At 37.3% G+C, this 27,149-nt stretch overlaps 2 protein-coding genes across 23 annotated transcripts in view; both read left to right on the plus strand.

The window, feature by feature from the left end:
* pnpla8 (patatin-like phospholipase domain containing 8) overlaps window positions 1–5,627 on the plus strand; it is a 28,216-nt gene extending 22,589 nt beyond the window's left edge. The window contains exons 9-10 of the mRNA XM_046860074.1: window positions 3,236–3,428; window positions 4,724–5,627. Coding sequence (XP_046716030.1) covers window positions 3,236–3,428; window positions 4,724–4,998 — 468 coding nt within the window. The 3' untranslated portion in view covers window positions 4,999–5,627. The remainder of the gene's footprint in view (window positions 1–3,235; window positions 3,429–4,723) is intronic.
* An 8,729-nt stretch (window positions 5,628–14,356) lies between these two features.
* The window catches only part of nrcama (neuronal cell adhesion molecule a), an 84,980-nt gene continuing 72,187 nt past the window's right edge, over window positions 14,357–27,149 (plus strand). For 10 of the 22 annotated variants that reach the window (XM_046859151.1, XM_046859158.1, XM_046859146.1 and 7 more), the window contains exon 1: window positions 14,359–14,578. The gene's annotated coding sequence lies outside the window, so the exon portion shown is untranslated. Of the gene's footprint in view, window positions 14,579–27,149 lie in introns of all 22 variants that reach the window. The other 12 variants (XM_046859139.1, XM_046859152.1, XM_046859147.1 and 9 more) reach the window with 3 other exon arrangements.

Here is a 27,149-nt window from a genome sequence, read left to right on the forward strand (position 1 = left end):
TGTTGGTAGTAGACCTTGCAAACGCTTAAATGAACACTTATTTTATATTTGGGAAAATAATCTGTGAATAAATACCATATGCCATATATTCATAATATACTAAATACTATGAAAGAAAATTGTCATCATTATGCACATACTACTAGGGTTCCAGGGCTTTTCCAGACTGGAAACTTTCCATGGGAATTAATAATAATATATGGGAGTTAAAGGGAAGCAATGGGTATAAACCTTGCACACTTACTGCAGGGCTATTGAAGCCATACCCCCACATGCACTGTGCATTCTTTCATAACATAACATGATCATTTATTGAATCCTGCACACAAAATAGAGTTAAAAAATGTCCATCTTGGGTGAGTATTTACATAAATTACATAAATATTACATAAATATTCGTTTAAAACTTCCTTGTGCTGTGTGTAAGCTATTGTGCAACAAAATTATACTAACATTTAAGTCCAAAATGTCATTTTTTAAAAGAAAACCGGTATTAGTTTGCATGCATGTCAGCTTATGACCAAACAAAAGCTTTATATTTATGTTTGTATATGATGCAGTTTTCGTAAATTCTCATAAATACCCGATATATTTTCAACTTGGAATACGTTCAAATTTTTCCAGATGAAGTGCATAGAACTTTAAATTTACCTGCAATTTTCGGCCTCTTTGCAACCATACATACTACCACCATTTTTATGTTTTACTGCCTAACATTGTGAGGCTCCAGTGTCTGTGGTTTAAAAATGAACTTGAGCCACTACCGGCTCATGGTCTCCTTGTACATATATTGGCTCGCTAATTGTTCTCAGGTTTTCTTTCACTGCCCTGAAACTCACCAGTAGACTGGTGTGTTTGTGTGTGTGGTGTCAGCTGCTTAGCCTTAGACATACTTTATTGATCCCATGAGAGAAATTATTGTGTTGCAGCAGCAGCAGGTTGCACAAACAGTAGGGGGGGGGGGGGTAAAAAAAAAACATTAAGAAAAAAAGCAGAATGTAAGTAAATCATTTTTACTTAAATAAATAAATACGATATTGACAGAAGATTCTACATAAACAAGCAGTGCAATTTAAAAAAAAAGAAAGAAAAGATTTCCATAGATTGTATGTTCCTACATCACTGCCTCAGTGTTCCTAGGACATGCTCCTGATCCATCACATTTAGCCAGTGAAATAGTTACTGAAGATAAATTAATAATAAATAAACATCTGTTGTTGTCCAAAAGTCTGTTAACAGGGTTTGTGGAGGGTCTTAAAAAGTAAAAAAAAAAAAAAAAAAAGGTCAAATAATTGTAAATAGATCTTAATTTGTTTTTGGTGTAACACTACCTCTAATTCTCATTGAAATGCTCCCTTTTTTTTTTGTAATTTCCATTGTGTTGTTCTTTCACAAGTCCAAATATAATTCATTGTATTACGACTACAAGTGAGACCAACATGCAATCAGATTTCTGTTATTGGTGCAAATCTCTCCTGGATTGAACCGCAGACGTAAAATGGATTTTATTTTTTTCAGCTATGGGGAAGTGCAAGTTTGGCTCTACAAGTACAAATTTAGGGCTTAGTTAAGGCCAGACTTACAAAATATTTGTGTGTGTGTGTGTGTGTGTGTGTGTGTTTTAGGTCTTACATTTTTATCTTAATGCTCTTTTTTGAAAAAAGGTTTTAAAAATTCATAAACATGACTTGGTGAAACCTGCATAACCCCTGTTTAACCTGGTTAATTACTTTTGACCAATTCTCCAGGCACCTTTGCTATTAGAATCATGGTTTCGAGTGTCCTTTGCTATCTGAGATCACTGGCTTTCTCGGTTTTCATTGCCTCGCTCATCATGCACCCATTCTCTTTTCCGCCTGCCAATTTTCTTTCTCTGAAACACCTCCCAGCACTGACGAATAGTCCGAGTTCTTAGGATGAAAGATGTTGTATTGCAACCGCTCTTCATATTGACTGCCAAACCCCCTTCCAGGGGAACATTGATCTTTGCTTGGTGAGCAAACTCATTATGCCCAGCCTGGAGTGCTGGGGGTAAAACACAGAATTGACACTCCAGAGGCCCAAAACTTCTTCTTTAAAACTGCACCTTAAGAAAGCACCAAACCTGGAGGGCCCTGCCCATGACCTTCAGTCCATTCTGTCTCTAAGGTCCTCATTTTGTCTCTCTGCTACCATATGGGACTCCACTGAATTCCTTGAAAAACATGCTGGTTGTTGGCTACTCCACACCAGAGTTGGTGTGAATGTGTACGTATGCTGCCCAGAGATAGATGGATGGATGGTTGGATATCAATTAGGCAATTATTTTAAGATGCTAAAATTAATGCTTTTTTTTTCTCTATTAAATGGTTATTCAGTATTGTAGAGAAAAGGTGTGTGTTATACACTATACTGCCCAAAGAACCGTATACATTTTTACAATTTGCTCTTATAAAAGGCTCCACTCTTCTGGAAAGATGTTCCACTAGATTTTGGAGGGTGCTTGTGGAGATTTGTTTTCATCAGCTACAAGGGTGTTGGTAAAGTCAGGTACTGATGTAGGTGAGGTGAGAAGGCCTGGGGTGCAGTTACCGTTCCTATAAAGAAGCGTTGCTTCTGATAGTCCTTAAAAACAGGTCACTCCTGTTAGAGAGTAAGGGCTCAGAGATTTATATCTATATATGCTTTCTGCTCACTGAGAGCTACTGCTCAGTGTTCTGGGTTTTTCCCCTTTTGTTGCATTTCCATGCATCACCACTAGAGGAAAAATCCCAGTTAACTCATGATTACAAGTAATCTCTGTGATGTCACTGAGATAAAGCACTGTGATTAAAGCATAGTGGTGATGCATGGAAATACAACTAAAGGAAAAAGCTCTTCTACATTTCCATTCCACCAGAGGTGTTCAGTAGGGTTGAAATCTGTGAGATCAGAAATAGCAGGCCACTCAAGATCTTTCTCTCCATACCACGTAAAGCATATCTTCATTGAGCTTGCTTTCTCCATGGGGCACTGAAATGCTGGAACAGGTTTGGATTTCTAGGTTCAAGAGAACTCTCTTTATTTTAATAACATTTTATTATACCGCATCCAAAAGACATCTTATACAATTGTGTGCCTCCAGCTTTGTGGTAACCTTTTGGAGAACAACCACATATGGCAGGAAGGGTGTCAGGTGTCCCATTACTTTTGTCCATATAGTGTATGCAAATAGATTGTAGAGTGACTTATTTCCTTTCTCTGCCTCTCTTTATAGGATGGGGGCTTGCTAATAAACAACCCAACAGCACTGGCGATCCACGAATGCCAGTGTCTGTGGCCGGGCACCCCGCTTCAGTGTGTCGTTTCTTTGGGCACAGGACGCTTCGAGTCAGCCAGCAAGAACACCACCTACACAAGTCTGAAGACCAAACTGACCCACGTCATCAGCAGTGCAACAGACACAGAGGGTGAGAAGTTTTTGAAATAATTTGTTGCCTGTTATTTATTTGACCAACATTAAAAAAAAATTATGTAGCCAAAGAATCCACTGAAAAGTGAAGGGAAAATTTATGATCATTTTAATGTGATATTTAATAAAAAAAGCTAATTATGGAAAGTGCTCAGAACAATTGCAATTTAGTGATGAATAGTGTACATGCTTATTGTTAGCGCATGATTAAACATGCATGGGTAGAAGATCTCGTGCCTTGTGTACGCCTTCCATTAGGGATTAAATAGGGTTTAAGCATAGAGGTTATTTCTAAATATTGGATTAGCTGTCCTCTGGCCTGGATTTCTTACTCCTGCTGTCTTTCAGCTGCACCAAACACTTAAAGGGTAATCATTATATTAATACATATATTTTTATTATTTTAAGTTATTCATATATTTTTGAATACGTATTTAAAACCAATAGTACAATAAATAACATTTTGATACAGTAATACTAAGATATTTCTCGGCTTTGTGGGGGAATGAGATGTTAGTCTTTAAGAAAAACTTTATTTTTCTCCACACTTTGGATTACTTTAATACAAACACACACACACACACACACACACACACACACACACACACACACACACAAGCTAAATTTCACCCAGATATAAGATCTTCACAACTCACCTCACCACTCACCTCCGCCCTTCATTCACAAATCAGCGCTCGACCCACGCCCCTCTTCCTCAAATACTTAGACCATATCTACACTAATACGTTTTGGTTAAAGGAGCTTGTTTTACATTATTAACGACTTCGCAATGTTATAATGATAATAATATTCCATATTTTATATAGCACCTTTAATGCATTAGCATTAGCATTTTAATTAGCAATTAAAATTGGCCTGTGTGTATCGAGATTGCAGATTCTTGACAAGAGTATTGAACTCGGGGTGGCTTTGCAGACTTTTACCCAACCAACATAATATTATTGCAATGGTATACGAGGTGGTATCAAGTTTCGAGACTAATGGTGCTAACTGGTGCTGTTCTGACCACGTGTATTTCAACGCCAGTTCAACCAACTGAGCCATTATGGAGTTAAAGGCCTTGCCCAGGGGCCCAGGAGTGGCAGCTTGGTATCTCTGGGATTTAAACTCATGACTAGCGAAGCAAAAGTCCAATACCTTAACCACTAAGCTAACAACTTGATCTACAGCACGGGTTTTACATTATTCCCATTACTGTTTTTTTTCTCTTTTTTCCTTCCACCTCTCTTTTGTCTCTTTGCATTTCTTTCTGTTTGTTTTTCTCTTTCTCAGAGGTGCACACCATGCTGGATGCCCTGCTGCCTCCCAATACGTATTTCCGCTTCAACCCATACATGACCGAGGACGTGGCTCTGGACGAGAGCCGCAGGGAGAAGCTGAACCAGCTGCTGGCAGAAGGAGTGAGATACCTCGAGTGCAACGAGGAGAAGCTGAAACGAGCCATGCACGCGCTTACCCAGGAGAAGAGCTCGGCCCAGAGGCTGCTCGAATGGCTCCGTCTCAAATCACACATGTACGGCGACCTTCCTGTCCTTTCAAAACTATAGACGAATAAACAGAATCAGGGGGAAAATTCCGTAGCAGTTTCTGTGGTATATACGATTACAGATGTAACCTGGGCACAAATTACTTTTCAACTTTATTTGTGTAGAAAAGCACTTTTGCTATTAGGATCATTCATTACAATAGATAAAATTGTTATCATGGTGTCTCTAAACACATGTATTCTGTAAAACGATAAAAGCACTTACCGACAAAATCTGCAGGACATGATATTTAAAATGACATGGCTAGAATAAAACTTTATAAAGACAAAATTGACCCTGAATGTATAGCACAGCTGCTATATTACTGCACTGTCATAATTTAATCATAATTTTTCATTTTTATGGGGGAAAAGACCTTTGCATGCTTTTAGATATGCTCACATAAATAGTCCATATATTGTAATATAACTTCAATCCCTGCTTGCTAGTTTTGCAAAAGGATAACATCAGGTATTTTTTATTTTCGTTGAGTCAAATTTGCACAAGTCACATTTACGTTCAGGATAAACGTAATTTTTAGCATTATTTAGCATTTAAACTCGAATCACAGATCAGTGTGGTTTAGGTAAATCTGGAGAATTGAGTCTTTGTGGACTGTGGCCAAGCTACTTTTTTTTTTTTTTTTTTAACAACCGGAACAACCTCGTTCAGTAACGTTTGTTCACTTTTGTCCACATTATATTGTTTCCTGCGGAGCTTAATGAGTAGTGGGTTTTTTAACAGAGGAAAATGACCACTGTCATCAAATTTTAGCCACAGTTTGATGGTTAACAAGTAATATACTGTTGCAATTAATACACAAAAATCTTGCAAGTATTCCGTTCATTCACCTGACTTTTAAATGAAACCGAAGCTCTTTTATTTTGTTTTATTGTGCATTTAACCGTCGTTTTTCATAGCAACACAATTGTGCAATCGGATGCTATACATTTATATGGACAGAAGTATTGGGACACCTGACTTTCCCAGCCATATGTGCTTCTTCCCCAAACTGTTCCCACAAAATTGAAGGTACACAATTGTTCAGGATGTCTTTGGATGCAGTAGCATAACATTTTACTTGAACTCCCAAACCTGTTCAGCATTAAAAAAAACTAGCTCCATGAAGATATGCTTTACATGGGTTGAAGGGGAAGATCTTGAGTGGCCTACTATAGAGCTTTGACCCCAACTCTACTGAACACCTTTTGGATGTATTAGACTGCTGACTGCACCCCAGGCCTCCTACATCAGGACCTGACATCATTGTGGGTGAATGAGCCCAAATCTCTAGACGCACACTCCAAAATCGAGTGGAAATTAAATTTTATTACATTTATTAAAACTGCAAATGGGAACTAAATGTGGAATAAGGTGCTCCAAAAGCGCATATGAATCTCAAGGTCAGGTGTCCACAAACTTTTGTAAATAAAGTGTACCTTCCATCAGGGCTATTACAGTGCTGTTAGAGATACTGCTATTGATCTTAATACTGGTTCATTACCAATATTTATTAATTTGTTTTTCTTTTTTCTTCAAGCGTTTTTAGATATAATTTCATACGTGCCATATAATATGTATTCTATTCACACTAACTTGATAACAACTTGACTGGAATGGGTGGTTAGTGTGCTTCAGCTAATGGAAGGAACAAGAAAGTGTGCAGTGTTTATATAAGTCATGAAATTTATTTTTTTTTTTCAAAAACCTAATTTGCTTGGTTCTTTCAGATTCTGATTCTAGATCATTTACAGAGAACATAATTATTTCCACCAAAGCATTACACTGGCATTTTTTGGCATTTTCACAATAATGCTGCCTGTGTATTGCAAAACCTGGCTGTATCTTTTATTTAAATTAATTACTCTCGCTTTTTGAGTCACGTATCCGTAAATCCTAGCTAAAAAAAATCACGCCTCGACATTTCTAAACCCTTTTCCGATTCTGTCGTGTGCCGTGGTTGTGTCCGTGTTAGTCCTAATGTTTGACAGAAAGGAAATGAAAAACTGCTACATGTTTGGATTGACCGATTCGACTGATCAGCATGGAAGTGTATGTTTCTAAACAGGTTATACTTTCTGTCCATACAGATTTAGTGATGCTTGTAACTTCTTGTCAAAAAAAATTTAATCAAGGTACACTGTGTTAAAAAGGTGTTATGAAGAGGCTTCATGGTGTCCGAAGGGAAGTGATGGATACCATGGGGGGGGGGGAAGTTTGATGTAATGTGATTGCCTATACTCTTTCTCCTGAATTCCTTGGCTCACATTGGAATGAGTAATGTAATAAAAAAAAAAAACATTTTTAAACTGTCCTTCGTACTTTACATTTTATTTGTGTTTGTGTCTAAATGATTGTATTTTTATCCAGTGACAACAATTTGAGGTAGTGGACAGATAAATATACACAGTACTTTTTGCGAAGGTAGAATGCTAAGGAATGTTGCATCATCAATTTTGTGATTGTGCATAAAAGAGAGACATAGAAAATGTGGATTTAAATATATGAAGGACAGTGTGGGACAGTTGAAAAAACAGTTCATTCAGGCAGAATTTTTTGTAATCTAGCAATCCAGTGTTCAGCCACTTCTAAACCAGAGACATCATCAGAGGTGTCTTACCTGAGCAAAAGGACAAAAAGGACTGGACAGTTGCGAGTCGTATTTTCAGATGAAAGGAAAGAAAATTTTGTTTCACATTTCATTTGGAAATCATGGTCCAAGAGTCTGGAAGAAGAGAGGAGAGGCACAGAATCCAAGTTGCTTGAGGTCCAGTGTAAAGTTTGCACAGTCAGTGGTGGTTTGGGGAGTCATGTCATCTGCTGGTGTTGGTCCACTGTGTTTTATCAAGTCCAAGGTCAGCACAGCCGTCTACCAGGACATTTGAGAGCATTTCATGCTTTCCTCTGCTGACCAGCTTTATGGAGCTGCTGATTATATTTTCCAGCAGGATTTGGCACCTGCCCACACTGCCAAAAGCACCAAACGTTCATCAGTTCTGAACCCCATAGAGAATCTATGGGGTAGTGTCCAGAGGAAAATGAGAAACAACAGACCAAAAAATGGAAATGAGCTGAAAGTCACTGTCAAAGAAACGTGGGCTTCCATAAAACCTCAGCAGTGCCACAGACTAATCACCTCCATGCCATGCCGAATTGAGGCAGTAATTAAAGGCAGCAAAAGGAGCCACTACCAAGTATTTCGTACATAAAGGTAAATGAACATAGTTTTCAGAAGGCCACCAATTTACTAAAAATGTTTGATTGGTTTTATGAAGTATTCTAATTTTTTGAGAGTGAATTGATGGGTTTTTGTTAAATGTAAGCCAAAATCATCACAATTAAAACAAATAAAACACTTGAAATATATCAGTCTGTGTGTGATGTATTCTGTATTCTGTAAATTACTCAAATAAATTAACTTTTTAATATTTAAATTTGTTGAGATGCACCTATATAGATATATAGATAGTCCACATTTTCTCTTATATTAACCTTCACTCTCCCTGGAAGATATTACACTAGATTTTGAGTGTTCTTACTGAGATTTTGTTGCACTTTCAGATACAAGGGTTTTACTAAAGTCTGGGGTGCAGTCAGTGTTCCAATTCATCCCAAAATGTTCAGTAGGGTTGGGTTCAGAGCTCTATAGCAGGCCACTCAAGATTTTTCACTCCATCCCATGCACACCATATTTTCATAGAGCTCGCTTTGTGCACAAATGCATTGTCATGCTGTAACAGGTTTGGGTCTCCAAGATTAATTGAAGGGAAAATTATTCTCTGTGAGAGAAGGAATGAACATTTTAAGCCTGAGAGAGACAAACAGAGACAGACATGTTTTATGTAAAGAGAGAGAGATGAAGTGAGAATGACAGAGACAGCAAGATGCTGATGTAGAGACAGAAAGACAAAGAGGAAATTGGAGCTGGGAAGACAGCATGAGACAACAGACAACAGCTTCGAAATGTGAGTTGTGTGTGTTCCCAGGACAAATCGCATCACATGCTGTGTCTGTGCTGTAATTCTGCAGACTACAGTGACATGAGTGTCACTGCCTTTAATTAAACACCGTGACAGCGGTTTTATTTACCTTGAGTCACCTTACCTATCTTTTTGCTTGTTTTTGTGTGGAACCTTTACATAAGTTGTATTTAAAAAAATGCTGTCTTTGAGCACAGTCCTTAAACTGACATTTTCTAGAAAGAAAATTAGGATTGTCACATGTTCTCATACTCACATGTACCATTACCATTATTGTTTTAGCTTGCCCTTTAGTGCAAATTACACCAAACACCACCATACTAATTGTAAACACTTAATATATGACCCTGTGGAGCTGTGTATCTATCAGATAACATCCACACACAACACAACAAAACCTGAAACTCTAGCAGGTACTTACTGTAATTGTGACAAGTGAAATCGGAGACCTGATAAAACTAATGGACTTTCCTAAATTAAATGGGAGTTTAATCACATTCATGCTTCATGGAAGTGCGGTATACAATTACCACAGAGAGAATATAGTTAGGAGTGGCATAGGCATAGCTGCAGAGTCTCCAGTTGCAGTTCAGTTTTTTTTGTTTGCCACTTGTTCTCCCTGTGTCTGCATATTGTTTTTACTCTCCAAAAAAGTTGCAGATAGAGCCGTTGGATTGGCTAAGATGTTCTGGTGCTCTGTCCAGAGTTGTGTTCATTCAGGGGATCCATTATTACCTAAACAATGACGAAGCACTGTTAAAATGATGTACAATTGAAAAGGGCACCTTTTGTTTTTGGATGGTTAACGATTTAATTCATCCTTCTAAATGCATTAAATGAATAAGGATCCTGCAAACATTTGTTGCATCATGATGCTTGATATTTCCTGACATTGGGCTTTAGTCCAGCATTTTTTGTTGACTGTAATCTTACAATATTTCTGTGAATCATCCTTCTGGTGCTGATGTATTGTTAGTTATCTAATGGAAAACCTTAATTTATTAAGATCTAACCACAATTCAAACTTGAAATTCCAATTCATTACCGTCTCTCAAGGGGTAGAGATTTAATTCAATTTAATTCATCTCAGCTCAGGTTTATTTGTAGAGCACTTTTAACAATGGCTTTACATAGATAACAAGGGTTTAAAGATGGAATGTATAAGTTTAGGGCATATACGTTTGTTCGTAAACCTGTAGGTTTTCCCTAATGAACGATCCAGTGGTATCATCAGCAAGGAAAAACTCCTGAGACGATATGAGGCAGAAACCTTGATAGGAACCAGACTTAAAAAGGAAGCCCATTCTCATCTGGGTGGCACCGAATGTTCATTCATTACAGTTTTGTCATTGTTGAGGTCTGCTGTTCAGTGATAGGCATTTAAATGTGGAACTATTAATACAAACTGCAGTCCTAAGCCATTGTAAGTGTTGATATTAATTACAGTCCAAATCGATCTTCATAGTTCTCGAGTTGTTTAATAGTATGTCGCATAAGAAATAAACCTTAATGGGACATGCTATTTAAAGAAAATAGACAACCTCCAGTCTTCTATCACCCAAAAGCCAATTGCAGGAAATCCTAAAGTGTTTATTTCTATAACATCATAGCAATTTGCCAAATGTTATAATGTTAAGTGTATCCTATATAATATCATATAGCTGCATTTAATGTTGTAGTGTCTGCAGCTTAGTTTCTTTTACATGAAAACAGCTGATGTTTCAGTTTCTACCTTATTTTTTTTAGGGCTAATCAGGTTAAAAAAACAGCATGTTGTGCTACAAAGAAACAAAAGAATCACACCATACTCCATTGAGAAAACTCTCACATAGCTGAAAACCTACTTGGCTTTGCATATAACTCTTAAAAAGCCCTGAGACCTGAGACCCTTTTCATAGGTGTTGAATATACATATCTTTATAGATAGTTTTAGCAGGATTTTTTATAGTAAATAGCAATACATAAAAACATTTAAAACTAGTTTATGTGGAACCTCCACCACACAATACCCTGTGATTATTCCAATTTCCATTCATTTAAACCTGTGATCACTGGACAGTAATGTCAAAAGCAGCGCTGCATCAAAAAAAAAAACCCTTACCAGCACTGTGGTCCTCATTAGGCAATGTGTTTCACTGCTTGATTATGTGAGAGCTATGTAATGGCTGGCTCAGATGAAAAGGCTCTTTTTGTTTAATCAAATTTAAAGCTTCAGGAGAGAGAGACAGAGGTTCATTGAACATGCATAACACGTGAAGTCGTGAAGTGGGAGACTGAACTAAAGATGGCTCAGACGATGGCCTTTTTGTCCTTATCTTCCGTCTTTTTGTTCAGTCTAATGCTTATATACAACTGCACTTTATATTCGCACTTTCCTCTAGTTACCATGATACACATACACATATATTTACTCAAGAGTATATGTTATCATGGTTATCACCACAATTTGGTTGAATACATATATCCTGAAGGCAGAATAGTATGAGATGAAAGGCAGGAATAATTCAAATACTTTCTTTTGTCCGATGTGGTGCTGGTACAGGCACATATCCCATGAGCCCTTTGGAGTTGAAAATGAGAGGTGCCTGAGGGGATGGTGGTGAAAAAAAAGAGGCGGGGGATACAGATTAATAGGAACAGTTCGAAAAAAGGTGGTGATGTGGGCCATGTGAACAGTGAGATCCCTTTTGTTTGTGCCATTTTCTGCCATTTCGGCTTGTGTCTTTGATAAGTTTGATCATTTGTCATTTGCGGACGCTCCCTCACGCTTGATCGTTATCAGTCTCCGATCTGAGCCGCCATTGATGTTAGTAGGGTTGAAGAAAGATTTCATTTTGGCCACATTTGATTGTTATCACTGTTGTGTGGATGTTCAAGGCCAAAGGTGAAATGAGACACATAAAAATCCACAACACACACACACACACAATTTTTTTTTTTCAGGAGAGAATGCTTTACACAGAATAAAATCCCATCACACAGAACGTAACCTGAGCTCCAGGTGTTAAGGGAACTCGCGGTTGAACATCGATGCTGGTAGTATATATGGTTTTGGGATGCAGCCCAAATATTCCATCTCAGATATAATTATCTACTGCCAGTGTTGCTGCCATCTCCACAATACGGAAATGTTATGTAAAGTGAGTAAAGTGAGTAAAATCAATGTAATTTATCTCTAACAAGATTGTTAAAACTCCCTCTGACAGCTGGGTGAGCTCAGTCTCCAATTCTGCTGAGATCTGTCCCTGTATCATAGACCTGATCCCACAACATGGGCTGATTCTGCAGACCGGGCTAGACTACAGCCATCTAGATAAAACACAAGCTTTCTGCCTAAAGGCCGAGGAGTCCTCACAGCTCTAATGTCAGACCTCAAATCTCTCAATTCATACACAGTCTGACAATTTTTCATCTAAGGTATCACGCTAATGGTCATTTTACATTTGTGTTGTTTATCCTGAAAAAGACAAGCACCATGTTAATATAAGCACACAAAACAGACCACAGAATAAAAAAAAGAAAAAACACACACAGATTAGTAAAGATCTACACACAATGGGAGAGTAGAATCCTTCACTGATTTATTTTCTCAGATATAACAAAAGCTGTGGTGCAAAGCGAGAGGGGAAAAAGACGTACAATGCCTAGACATGCCTAACCTTGCCATTTAAGCTAAAACATATAGCAGAAAATTGGTCAGTGGACGGAATGAATACATCACATGCAAACACAAGTTGAGACCAACCTACTCCTTCCTGCTTCTGAAGTAAAAATAATAATAATTACAGAGAAACATGCCAAACCACAAGCAGGCCATTGTGAGCTCTTGCAACAACTAATGATACAAATTTCTCAAAATGGATAAGATAGCTAACTTGCTAGCCGCCATATTGGAGATTAACATCTCTTCTTTTCCACAACTGAATTGCTATTAGCTATTTTTTTAATCTCTTTTTATAGTATTAGCTTTTAGATTTGAGCCTTTACTCTCCTGCTTGAATGTGAAAATGTACTTGCTGTCTCTCACCTCTGGCATGGTGTAGCCAGGCTTTTTCATGCCTAAGGCAGGATGTGATGTAATATGACATATTTGAGATGGAGCATGTATCTGAAATCTTTTGTAAAATCTGAATAACAGATCTGAATATGAGTTACAGGCTTTTTATATAGTGTAGTATAGTATAGTAGAGTATATTTATTTTGATAGTATATTTTAATTCTAATAAAGGTGGTACGGTGGTGCAGCACGTAGCATTGCTTTCTTTTAACCCCTGTGTTTTATGCTGATCTCTGGTTGCTATCTCTGTGGGATTTTGGTAAACACTCTTTTTGTGATCGTGTGGGTTTCCACAGGATTTTCTGACCAGCAAAAAAACTTACTGTGTGTGTGTGTATGTGTGTGTGTGTGTGTGTGTGTGTGTGAGTGTTTTGGATATACATTAAACAGGCTTTACATTACAGTATGACATTATAACATTCTAACAGGCAAAGTGAATAACAAAATTATTTCTTGATCATGGAACCTGTGAGTGGGTGGGATATATCGGGCAGCAAGTGAACATTTTGTCCTCAAAGTTGATGTGTAATAAGCAGGAAAAATGGGCAAGCATAAGTTTGACAAGGATCAAATTCCTAGTCTGCAATGGTCAGTATCAATTAAAAGTGGTCCAAGGAAGGAACATTGGTGAACCGGCGACGGGCTCATTGTCGGCCAATTCTCATTAATGCACGTGGGGAGCGAAGACTGGTCCGTGTGGTCCGATCCAACAGATGATCTCCTGTAGCTCAAACTGCTGAAGTTAATGCTGTTAATGCTTGATGGGTCAGAACTGTTTTGGCAGCAAAATGGTAACTAACACAATAGTAGACAGGTCATAATTTCATTGCTGATCAGTGGCCAAAAAGTTCTCCCTGATCAGTGTATATTTTCCTAAAATATAATGGTCTCCAATTCCAGCCTTGGGCACAGTGTTCCTGAGATCCACCTCAACTGGAAAAATGCAGGAATTAATTCTTTAATACAATTGCCTTTGTATTTGATGGACGCCCTTTCTGATGCCACCCTCCCATTTTCTCCAGGCTTGGGACCATCACAGAGACACCTATTCGGCAAGATTGGCTAGGAATGGATTCCAGGCTGCAGTACTGAAAGCTTGAGATGTTCAGCTGCTAGACCGCTGAGGAACTATATTTATTATCATTAAACAATCCTAGTTAACATAAACTAAGCTATAAGACATACTGATAGAGCATCTCTATTTGAAGAGAGGACCACCACCTAAGGGAGAGAAAGAGAAAGAGTGTGTGTGAGACTGTGTTTGTGTGTATGAGAGAGAGAAAGAGAGAGAGAGAGAGAAGTGTGTGAGCCTGCGGAATCCATTTACTATATGCGGATCTCTTTTGGTAAAGCAGCCGGCAGCCATCTGAGGTCTGTGGTCTTGTGCTTCGATTTATTCACCATCGCTGCAGTCGCGCTGTGCTCTGCGCATGCGCGAAGAAACGCCGCTCGGTGTTAGAATCTGTAACACAGAACCAGGAGAAGAAGCAGGATCACACATCCAGGCTCAGTTATATCAAGGATCCATACGAGCAGGAGGAAAGGACAACGAGGCTGTTTTGAGGTAGGACGTGCGCGCTTGGTCTTCTTCTCCTTTTTATTATTATTAATACTAATAATCACATTATATGTATTATTGATCTAGTGCGCAGGTTGACTCCGTTATGTTGCGGTTGCGTGCAGGTGGCAACACAAATGCGCAGCGTTAAAGGCCAAATGTAGTGTAACAAATTCTCACGCAAATGCACATGCATTATTATTATTATTTTTTTTTAATTCTGCATCTTTATTTTTTTAGGGCTGTTCAACGCTACATCCTTGCAAATACCCTTTTTTATTCATTTATGTATTTATTTATTTATTTTTACATCCATACTCATCCGCTTTGTCGGTCAGCCCTGATCTGTCCTGCCCACGATTAGACATGTGTCAGGATTATAGATCAAATTATTATTATTATTATAAATTTTTTTTTTAGCAAATAATAGGACCACTGAAATATGCTTATATGCCCTAAATCGTGTTTTTTACTATTTAAAAAAAAACAATGCATTAAAATGTTGCATGGATATGAAGGTGATAAATACTGAATGCAAATGCACGCGCGCGCGCCTCCGCTCTGTATTATTATTATTATTATGATTTTATTATAATTTTTTTTTTATTTATTGTTTTATTTGGCCTGCCCAATGCCCAATTAGTAAGCAGTCTTACTGCAGTGTTTATGCATTCTGTGTCTTAAGGTGCATGGGACTGTAACTAAAATGTTCAGTATTGCATGATTACTAAAATATTGTGGAGCATTACAGGAAAATGGTAGAATATCCTGAGTCCTTAAATAAAAGAGCACCAAATGATCTGGAAAACAGATTTGGAGATCTAACTTGGATTGTGTGTTTGTGTTTGGATGCACATGCTGTCAGTCATATAGTGACAATACACTACACTGGTCACTGTAGAGTCTAAAGGTATAGCTTTAAAAACAAACCAGGTATTAACCTATTACTCAGGAATGAATTAGATGTTTGATTAGATTGTTTATATGAGGAAGGTTTCCATAAAGACGTGTTTATAAAAAAAAAAATATTCTGGAATGACATGCTGCCATTTTTCCAGATGGAGGTCTGTGCAAGTTTCTTGGTAACATGACAGACTGTCTTGTGATGTTTTTATTTCTACATATACATGTAGTTAAATCAGCTAAGGCTAAAGGGGTAGTAGCTCAGTAGATGTTGGACTTCTGATCAGAAGGTTGTGAGTTCAAATGCCGACACCACTGCTGGGCCTTTGAGCTGCTGCTCACTCGAAGGAATGATATAATTGTCATGTCTATGTCAGTAAAATTCTACGATTATGTCGTATAGAAATGCACTCATCCTACTTTTTGATATGGTATCAAAAGTCATTGTGCATAAGTTTATACCTAATATTTATCTTTGTTAGTAATGCAAAGTCATTAATAACAAAATCAACTTTCAGCAAGTTTATCAGAGTCAAAGTACTCTAACATACTTTAATGCTGTTTACATGAACACCCCACCACCATATACAGACACAGTAATCAACTAGAGACAGCAAGAGGTCAAGAGCCACAGTTTATGTTCTGTTTAATTATTAGAATGAAGACAAAAAATTGCGATTTGGATCTTGGCCTAGCTTTTGCTACCCGAGGAGCTGGATTGAATTCCTGCAAATATCATAGGATTTCCACAGATTGGAATGAAAATAACATAAGAACCCAAATAACATGCATACCACAGTCAAAGATACCGCATGATTGTTATGTGGATATAAACATATATAAAAAAATTATGTCAAGTAAAGAAGCTTTTATGGTCATTTCAACCATATATAGCTGCCGCAGTACACAGTGAAATGAGACGTTGATGTTTCTTCAGAACCCCTGGTGCTAGATAGAAGACTAAAGTAAGTTGTCCTCGCCACATAAAGTGCATCATGCAAGACAAAGACAGTGCAAACAAACAACACAAGACAGCGTGGGACAGATTCACGAAACACAAAGTAGCATCGACAAGTAAAACTACTGTATAATATGTTATACAAAAAAGAGAAATATCAACATATAATAATTACATTTATATATGAATAAATTATAACTATTATACTATAATTTATATTATATATAATAACATTTATATTGATATTTTAAATAAACAAGTGTCATAAATATATCATGCTTCATTGTCGGTTCATGTATGAGGCATGGTATTTTTCTCAGACTATAATTCTTCTGCCGAACAATTACTGCTCTGAAGAAAAACATTCCCACCCTCCCCCTATTTGTCTTCTTGAGTCAGATTTTCATTCAAGGAGGGACCCCTGACACACACTCTGCCCACCCAAACACACTTCACACACTCCACACACTGCATTCCATGACTCGGTCCAATCACCCAATTAATACAGTGCAAATTAAGAGCGACATCCTATTGTCTACCGGCTTGCAGCAAAGACACGGCTTTTTCATCAGCTTTCTCAACATTTTAGATATCTAAGAGTTCTATTAACTTCACCTGTGACCAACTGAAGGAGAGACATCAGACTTTATTGGATGTAGAAAGAAGAAATGTTTCATTCTAGAATATTGTGTGTAAAGTGATTTCACTTATAGTTGTAGTAACATTGGGGTTTAAAATTTGGAGTATAATCATTAAGACCTTCACTAGCCAGTGTGCATCACCAGCCTGGCAGATGGACTGGCAACAAGAGATGCACTTAAAAGAAACCTTATTGGATTTGTGTGTGTGTGTGTGTGTGTGTGTGTGTGTGTGTGTGTTTAGTAAGGAATGCACTAATAATGCGCAGTTTCTCACTCAGACATGTTGATGGCAAAGGCAGCACTGTCTGAAGGGTGTGAGACCTTACAGATCCACCCTGAAAATGGCTCGGCGCCCATGGGAAAGAACCATGGCGTAGGAGGAAGATCCACTGCGCTAGCTGGATATGAATGTCACTTATTCCACTCTGTGGGTTGGCGAAGCACGCTGGCTATTCTGCCACCAAGCTGAGCGAATCATCACCGCCTTGTGCCGTCTGCCAGTCACCGGCTGTAGAGCGTCTGCTCCTCAGGCAAGAACAATGCTGCTCATACAAGCGCACATAGACTGTTGGCTTGAGTGATATCATAATGAAGTCCTCCGAGGAATTAACCCAATTGCGTCATAGTATTTTAGCAGTTTTTCTCGCAGTGGAGTTCTAGAGCAAAACTTTTTGTGATGCTGTGGAGAGACTTGTTAAAAGATTTGAAAAAGTTAGATGATGTATTTTGGAGGAATTGATTCAAGACTTAACAGTTAGGCCAACTGTTGCACTGATACACCAAGGGGAGAATATAATTCTTATATAAAGCCTCAGGTGTTAAAATAAAGGCAAGAGCTCAGGGTCTGGATCAGGGTGGATATAGGAATACTGGGCTTAAGGTGGGAATAAACCCTTGTTGGGTTGCCATTTCATTAAAAGGGGCACAATGTGTATGCTTATTTATACTCACATCTAGGGGGAATTTTAGCTTGGCCAGTTTACACCCCGGCAATTTTTTTTTTGAAGATTAAAAGAAGCCCATGCAGACAGACAAACACAAATAGTTCCGGAAGTCTAATTGGGATCAAAACATTTTTTAAACTCAAACAACTGCTAGTGGAAACACATAGATCAGAAAACCACTAGAGGAGGAAATAAAACAACACATTTACTGATTTTAATAATCTCTGTGTTAATCTGGGTAATAATCTGAGATCAGTTATGAAGTTCTCAGGTGATGTTTTAGTAAACAAATGATTACTAGTCCCTCAACATGAATTCCCACATTGCTGCTTTTTCACAGCATGCAGTGCTACACTGCTCTCCAAACAAACAGAGGCTTGTTCTCTTCTCTAAGAGTTCTTTTAATAGGTCTGACTTGGATAGGAAGCTCTCCTCCTCAAGTGAGACATGTGTGGTGTTCAAGATGCATGGTGCTCTCACTCGTTCCCACTTGTTACAGCTTTCCAAGCTAACTCATGGTGATGCCAGGGTTTGTAGCAATGCACACCAAATCATCCATCCATGACCATTCAATGGCTTTCAGAAAATAGAATTTAGAAAATACTTCCATCTTTCAGACTGTGAGCACAGATGAAAATGTCCACAGTAGTCAGAGAGTGAGGTCTCGTCATTATTTCTGTATGCTAATAAATGCAACCAAGAGATCATAGTCATATTTCTGCATAAACATACGTTTTTATGACGTTTTGTTTAAACCGATGTTTTGCTTATTATAACTATATAAAACCGTAATTTGGGGTATTTATGTATTAAAGTGTACTTAAGAAAATGCAAAAGCCACATATTAAGTTTAACTATCTTTAATTTAGACTTATAGTGGCTGCTTAATGTTGAGTGCATGGGGGATTTCTCCTTTAAACAAATTCACTCATGCTGGGTTGTTTCTTTCTGCAAAAAAACCCCGAAACAAAACATTTGCATTTGCGTATGCACGGTGAAGCAATTTGTGTCAATCACAATCGACTGACAATTTTTGTAAAAATAATAAAAATACAAAGATATTTTGTTCATTTGTGAAAATATAAGCATTCAGAATATGTAATTAATTACATTTTGTATAATAAATATATAATATATACATAACATTAAAAACAAGCATTTGAATGTAGTAAAGCCGCAGTAAATCATGTTTAAAAACAGATAAGTTACTGATGTAATAGACTATAAAAAGAGAATGGATTAAAAAATGGATAAAAAAGAAATATGCATTGGTGTACAAATGCATAATCATTTGCTAAAAACCACAACAGTGACTACAAATGTTTCGTTTACTGCTGCTTTTAGGTTTAGTGTTTGTTCGCACCATTTGAATTGATTCAATTGATTCCATTTTAATTGATCCATTTTACCAGATCCAGTGCGACTGTTTTGAAGTTACAAACAGTTTACACAGTAGCACTTCATTAAACTATACTGTTTTACACATAATGAGGATAATACAGTTTTTGCTTATTGCGATGATGGTGCCTGTGCATCACTGTGGAACTTTCATGCCACACAAGCTCCGCTTTGCATAACTTCCAGTTACAGTTTTCTTCGTTGCATTTAATATAAAATGCTTCAATGGTTTAGAACACTTGGGACACACATTTTGTCCTGCTGCCGGTTGACCCTGTACTCTCCTGCCTTTTTCACATGCGCCTGCCATTTCACACAAACCCGTAATTTGAGCAGCCCAACTAATCAATAATGGCATTCTTTGACAGCGAATTTCATTATCTATTATTATGGTTTTTACCTATTAGTTGTTGCAGCTCTAGTGTTTACCTGTTGTGTGTCTTACCTTGATATGATTGGTTATATAGAACATGCCCCTTTTCTGTTTCTCCTTGTCTTTCCATGCATTTAGTGTCTAAACCTTGTATCCATAGTGGCTTATTTTGTAATTTTTTGACCCCCACTATGGACTTTTCACCCTAATAAAGCAAGGCTGTGTTAACCTGTATCCTGCCTCCACTACCCGGATGTAATATAAGTATAGAGATACCATAGGTCGATGTTTTGTGCATAAGGTGAAGCTTACTCTATTGCAATTTTGAAGTGTCAATTTAAGGTGGTGGGGTAATCAGCAGTGGTGAAAAGTGTAAGGATCATGTACCTCAATAGAACATTGAAAAGGGCAAAAGGGAAGCCATGGACAAAGGAGTTCTGTTTTCTCAGGCTCCTCTGGCAGGCCTCTTGTTCTTGCCTCTTTCTTGTGAAGAGGGGCTAATAAGGGAGGGGGAAGAGTGGACTAGGGCGCATCACAAAACCGAAAGCTTCTGAGCTTCCCAGGCTGCCTGGCTGCACTCTAGACAACCTCTGGGTGACAGATGTTTGAGAAAGGCTGACCAGTGTCGAAGGTCTGTGAGGCGAAGGTGTGCTTTACTTTACTTAACTTTACAACAGTGAGAGGAGATAGAGAGCATGGATAAGTTTAAAAAAAGGGAAAAAAACATTACATGCCATCTTGTTATTTTAAAGAATTCTGTGTTAAAAGGAGAAAGAGAGGAGAGAGAGAGAGAGAGAGAGAGAGAGAGAGAGAGCGAGAGAGGACAACCTGAGAGCCATTCTCCTACATTCTCACATTTGCATAATCTTAAGTACATCCGCCACTTTTTACATACACACACACACACACAAAATCTCACACACACAATATCCCTCTGCCAATGCAGAAGCCTTTCCCACATGCATCGTTTAATTGTCCAGCAAATACTGCAGCTCATTTTTCATGCTACTTTTTAAACAGAAGACTTAAACAGCAGCTCTGTTTAAATCTCAGGCAGAAAAAAACAACACCCAAATTAAACACAAAGCTTTTAAACCACAGCAGCATTTCCTGCAGGGTTGATTGTGACCAAAGTACGTTGATATTACACCGTGTTACGTATTATACACTTCATTTCAATGAGCTTATCCAGAGATCTGGGTCAGGATCACATGTAAGAGTAGAGTTTCTGGGTCAACTTTTAAGGACACGATTACTTAGAGCAGCGCCGTCTTAGTGGCACTCTGTCTATTTTTCATGCTTTGTGCAAAATACTTGGTGTTGCTCATATCTTTCGTGGCTGTCTATATCTTTTATTTTCAGATTGAGGCATTAGCATAGTACTTTGCAGTTAGAAAATAATAATGTGGATTTGGAGCACTCATGCAGATCTGGCCAGTGGACAGATTGAAGCAGTAGGGAGTTTGTATACTACAGATGGTTAGAGATGGCATGGGGTGATGTAGGGAATGTCCTGGAGTCCTGTGAGACAATTGGACATTTACATACTGTATTTACACTGTATTTGGATGTATGTGTATATGTGTAGGAGTGTGTTTGGGGCAGGTTTGGAGCATTGGTGGGACTTTAATCCTGCCAAAATCTAAATCAGGATCTCTGTCGTCCTGAGCTCTCTCCTTCTGCCCTAATGCACTGCAGACTATCAATACTATTATGGGAGTACAGTGGCATAGACAAATAGCCTAATATGTAATTTTTTTTTTACCTCAGTAGGATACCATATCTGCATTTAAAACTTTGTACAAACATGCCTCATGGTGTGTGATGGAAGACAATACTAATCCCACTGACCTGCTCTTGCATATAAACTGTGTGATGTTAAAAAACATAATCCACATGCCTAAGCTTAGAAATGATTAGAAAAGATTGAGGTCAAAAACCTATTAGAATCAGAAAATTAACATCACACACAAAAAAATAATCTAGCCTGTTTATCCATCACCATTAAAGGAGAGAGAGAGCAAGTCACGTGGGAAGAGACATTCAAACAGTCCAATCAGTGAATGCGTCTGGACAATGAAGCCTTGGGGTGTAAACTGGGATCCTAATTCAGCCTGTCAGCTGTGACAATTGCAGCTTTTTTTTGCCAGCATGTGGTGAGACCCATATTTGTGATATTGGAATAGTCTACTATTTTCACTTGGCTGTTTCTATCCTGATGGCAATTCTATATGATGTATATGGAAATACAGTAAAAAAAATTTAAGCATTTCTGGTTATTTAAAGCAATAATGAGAGAGTTTATTTTTATGATTGTTCCATCATGAATTGCAGAGACATTGTGTACACAGAAATGCAGCTTTGAATTAAATGGAGAAAAAAAGAACTGTTTAAAGTTGGCTTCAAACTGTCCTCATTTGCAGCTACTGTATTTGGCAACGATTGGCTCCTGTGCTGAACACTATATACTATATACTATATATATCTGCTATATTTCTTTCTTTCTTTCTTTCTTTCTTTCTTTCTTTCTTTCTTTCTTTCTTTCTTTCTTTCTTTCTTAGTTTAAAGAGTATCACTGACAGTTCAATTACAGAGTATTTCAACATCTAGGCGGTTCCAGTATCTATGGTTATATATATATATTTACTGACCAGAAATACCGTTACGACATTGAAACATTATGAATGGTGAAGTAAATATATATATATATATATATATATATATATATATATATATATATATATATATATATATATATATATATATACAGTACAGACCAAAAGTTTGGACACACCTTCTCATTCAAAGAGTTTTCTTTATTTTCATGACTATGAAAATTGTAGAGTCACACTGAAGGCATCAAGGGCTATTTGACCAAGAAGGAGAGTGATGGGGTGCTGCGCCAGATGACCTGGCCTCCACAGTCACCGGACCTGAACCCAATCGAGATGGTTTAGGGGTGAGCTGGACCGCAGTGTGAAGGCAAAAGGGCCAACAAGTGCCAAGCATCTCTCGGGGAACTCCTTCAAGACTGTTGGAAGACCATTTCAGGTGACTACCTCTTGAAGCTCATCAAGAGAATGCCAAGAGTGTGCAAAGCAGTAATCAAAGCAAAAGGTGGCTACTTTGAAGAACCTAGAATATGACATTTTTCAGTTGTTTCACACTTTTTTGTTATGTATATAATTCCATAAATAATTCCACGTGTTAATTCATAGTTTTGATGCCTTCAGTGTGACTACAATTTTCATAGTCATGAAAATAAAGAAAACTCTTTGAATGAGAAGGTGTGTCCAAACTTTTGGTCTGTACTGTATATAAATTTGTTTTATTTTATTATTATTATAATTTTTTTATTATTTGGGCCGTCAAAATTAACGTATTAATAACACATTAACGCAAATTAATTTTAACGCCACTATTAATTCCATTAACTAATTTTATTAATGCAGCGTGCATTTCTGTTTGATTATTTTTATTCAAAATATAAATAAATAAATATAAAAGAGGTGAAATTAAAACCTTCAACGCAACACACATTTATTCCCGACGTAATTTTATTACTCGGATATAAACAAAATAACCTCTACCGAAGAATAATTTGTAATCACGAAACATTTTTTTACTGATGTGCCAAGTCTCAAAAAGCATAGCAAAAGTTCCATTTGGTTTCCTAATGATTTATGATTTATTTATTATCACTATATTTACTTTAAACATTTAATTTACAATAATATTTTGTTTTTAAGCTCTATGTTAAATTTGGTTTTACTAATGATAAACATACATTTGCATAAAGCATCCATATTTGTCCATGCCCATGTTGATTAGAGTATTAAAAACTTTAAGAATGAATTTAAGTTACAATTATAACAACAAAAATTAGAAAAAAAGTTGCGATTTATCGTGGAGTTTTTTATCGATTAATCATGATTAAATATTTAATATTGATTGTATATATTTTTATATATTTAATCGCCGTTTTTTATTTTATATTATATTTATATTTATATATTTTAACCAGCCGTTTAATCATGTGTAAAATAACTCGCCTAACCCTACCATTGCTGTCAATGAAGGAACGTATATTGGTAAATGCAGTAAGATCAGAAGGAGAGGAAGTAAGTGATTTATTATTACATAAATCAATTAAACTATATTTAATACAATATAACCAAAAGTAAATCCGACCCCAGAAACATTTTAATGTTAGTGTGTTTTCAAGTGAATTCAGATTGGTTACAGCTAAATTCCACTACAGCAGTTCTTGTCACATTAAAATTTATTACTTTCAGATATTGGATTGATATATGTTGAGTTTTATAAGTTTTTTTTTATGTGCTTTTTGGGGATTGGCTAAAGGTTAAAATCCGTTTTAATGCCGATCTAATGGAGGTTTCAGGAAGGAAAGCTTAGTCTCAGGGGGGCATCTCCTAGCTTTCCTTATTACAGCTTATATTGGAAGATTCATTGCATCTATGTTGGCAGGTATAAGCATGTTTTTTTCCTCTCTCTTTATATTTAGAACTCTTAACCAGAGCCCTGCACGGGACGGATTTTTCAGTCCCGCGACCGAAAAATTTTATTTTCACCAGCTTCCGCCCACAATATTTAACTTTTGTCCCACTCCCGTCCACAAAAGCCCGCAGGTAAAATGTTTATATAGTTTTATTTTCAATGCACAGACTTCAATGCTTCTTCCTGCTACTCTGCTTTTTAGTTTCACCTTCTTCCCTTTTGAATATGTTCGAAAAATTAACAAATATGTTTCGTTTTATTTGAGTTTGACTTTTTGTGTAATTGATGAACATGGAACTTTTCAGAACATCAACTGGAACAATATTTTATAAAGAAAAAAATCAGGCCAAAGTTTTGTTGTGTTGTATGTTCCTTTTTATAATAATGAACATTACTTATCTGAGCTTGAGTAACTATGTTACTTATCATTTATTACTTATCTGTAGCACTCAGCGATTCACCTAGTTAGGGCCCGAGCACCGAGGAGCAGGCCAGAATGGCCTGCACCAGAGGTGCGAAGCCCTATTGTTTTCCTTAGAATTTATTATTATTATTATTATTATTATTATTTTTTTTTTTTATTTTATTTTTTTTTTTACACATTGGCAATTTGGGGTCCCTTAACATACTTGAAAACTCTTGAAATTTGGCACACACGTCAGAGTCCTTTGTCACTAGGGCCGGACAAAGGCGGTATTCAGGCGTGGCAGGGGGCTCTGTAGCGCCCCCTGTAATTAAAAAACAAACATTCGTGCACAGATCGGGCAATTATGTACGCACATGTACGAGAGTTGGTACGCATATAGATCTCATCGAGCCGAACAACTTTCGCTCTAAACTATGAGCTCCGCCCAACAGGAAGTCAGCCATTTTGGTTTGTTTTATAAGTGCATGCGGTGAACTTTTAAATACTCCTCCTAGAATTCATGCGATTGACATCAAACGTGGTGACCATGATGCGAGACATTGGACTTGCTAAATTGCGAGGATTTTTGATATCTCGAACGCTGCTGCCATGGCGGCGACAAATTTATGGCGGTCGGAGAACAGGAAGTGTTTAATATATAAAGCAAAAAAATGTCTTATTCGGATGACACGTGGTGTGTATGTTCTGACAAGGATTCCGATCGCATCGATGTGCCTATTGTGAATCTCGGACATAGCGCCACCAACAGGCGCCAGGAAGTGTGTCAGTCACAAAAGGTGGATTTTTTGACAGTTGCATGTGGTGAACTTTTAAATACTCCTCCCAGGATGTTTATGCGATTGACACCAAACGTGGTCAACATGATGCTGAGACATTGTAGATAATAAATTGCCAAGGGATTTTTGATATCTCGAACGCTGTTCCCATGGCAACGCGCCAAACTTTACTTTTATTTCAGGCATATTTAAGGCTTTTGGCGTGCTTAGATTATCTTGAAATTTGACACATACATCACATTTGACAAGTCACATACATCACAAGTGTGGACAAAAAGGTCGGACAATAGTGTGTCTCTTAAGTGGCTCACTAGTGCCCCCGTTTGTCTAAAATGTGGGGTTTCTTTTACCTACAGTCCACAAATGGGTCAGTAACACCATAAAATAGTCCACTGATATTTACCCACTTGATGCACTTGCACACCGTGCATTGTTTTCTGGGGGGCACCGTATAGCGATACACAAATGTGCGAGGGCCTGCCATCGCTGCTTGCAGCTATATTTTTATTTTATTTTAGTTGCCATTAATGCTTTTGTGCAGTAGATACATAACATACATTGTTTTTAGTAATTTATTATAATTATAATTTTTAAATATTTTTAAGACCATTTTGCGAGAGTCCCGTGAATGATTTAATTCTCCCGCAACTCACACACACACGAGTATTTTACCGTCCGCACCCGCATTCACCCATCAAATCTTGCTTCAGGCCCTGCGGTACTCTTGCAGGAGTGTAGGTAATTTCTCTAAACCTATAGTTGTGATTACATTATTCAGGCCAAAGTGCTACCAACTATTTTTAACTACTTTTAGTTCAGATGAGAACATATACTTTAATAAAGGGCATTCACCAATAATTTCTTTTCTAGATTGTTATTTACACCATCATGCTTAATTCAGTTTGTATCTTTTTTAAGTTGGGAACTTGTAGCTGTACTTTTACTTACAGTATAATGTATTAGAAAGAGTATTACAACTTTCACTTGTGTGAAGCATCTATTTATTTCTACCACCTTTAGTAGTTTTGTCCCAATTAAATAAGTCTGAATCCACAACTCGTGATGACTTCTGATGGACCAAACTGTTGGTTAAGAGAAGAAGGTTTAAGAATAAATTCAAATGCCAGTTATACTCTTTGCAAATGAGAGCAATTTTTATGTAATTATGTTGATGCTTTGCACACTGCTGAGGTTCTGTTCAGCTTCAGTGGCCACCCTGCTTACAAATAACTACAGTTAATTGTGAAGTAGGAAAAGCAGCTATGTAAGGGGGCATTTAAAGCATTGGAGAATGAAGTTTGTTTTTAACTGCAAAGAGATAATGTGCTTTACTTATTAACTGAATTGCAAAACTGAATACTAACTTTAGCCAATGAGTCACAGTTCATAATAACATAATATTTATATTTCTAAATTCTTTATACAAATTCCTGAAGTCGTAATATATTATTTTGGATGATTAAAATTGCAAAAAAACAAAAAATAGTTGCAGGACAATGATCGTTAAAAAAAAGGAATAAACTTCCAGTATGTTAGGTGTCCAGTGCAATGGACTGGGCATTTTTCCTCCAGCGTACTAACTATCCACATTTCAGCTCCTGTTTCCTGAATAAAAATAGTTTCTCCCTCTAGAACAACA

The sequence above is a fragment of the Silurus meridionalis genome, chromosome 10 (genome assembly GCF_014805685.1).
Source record: "Silurus meridionalis isolate SWU-2019-XX chromosome 10, ASM1480568v1, whole genome shotgun sequence".
In the NCBI taxonomy this organism is placed as follows: domain Eukaryota; kingdom Metazoa; phylum Chordata; class Actinopteri; order Siluriformes; family Siluridae; genus Silurus; species Silurus meridionalis.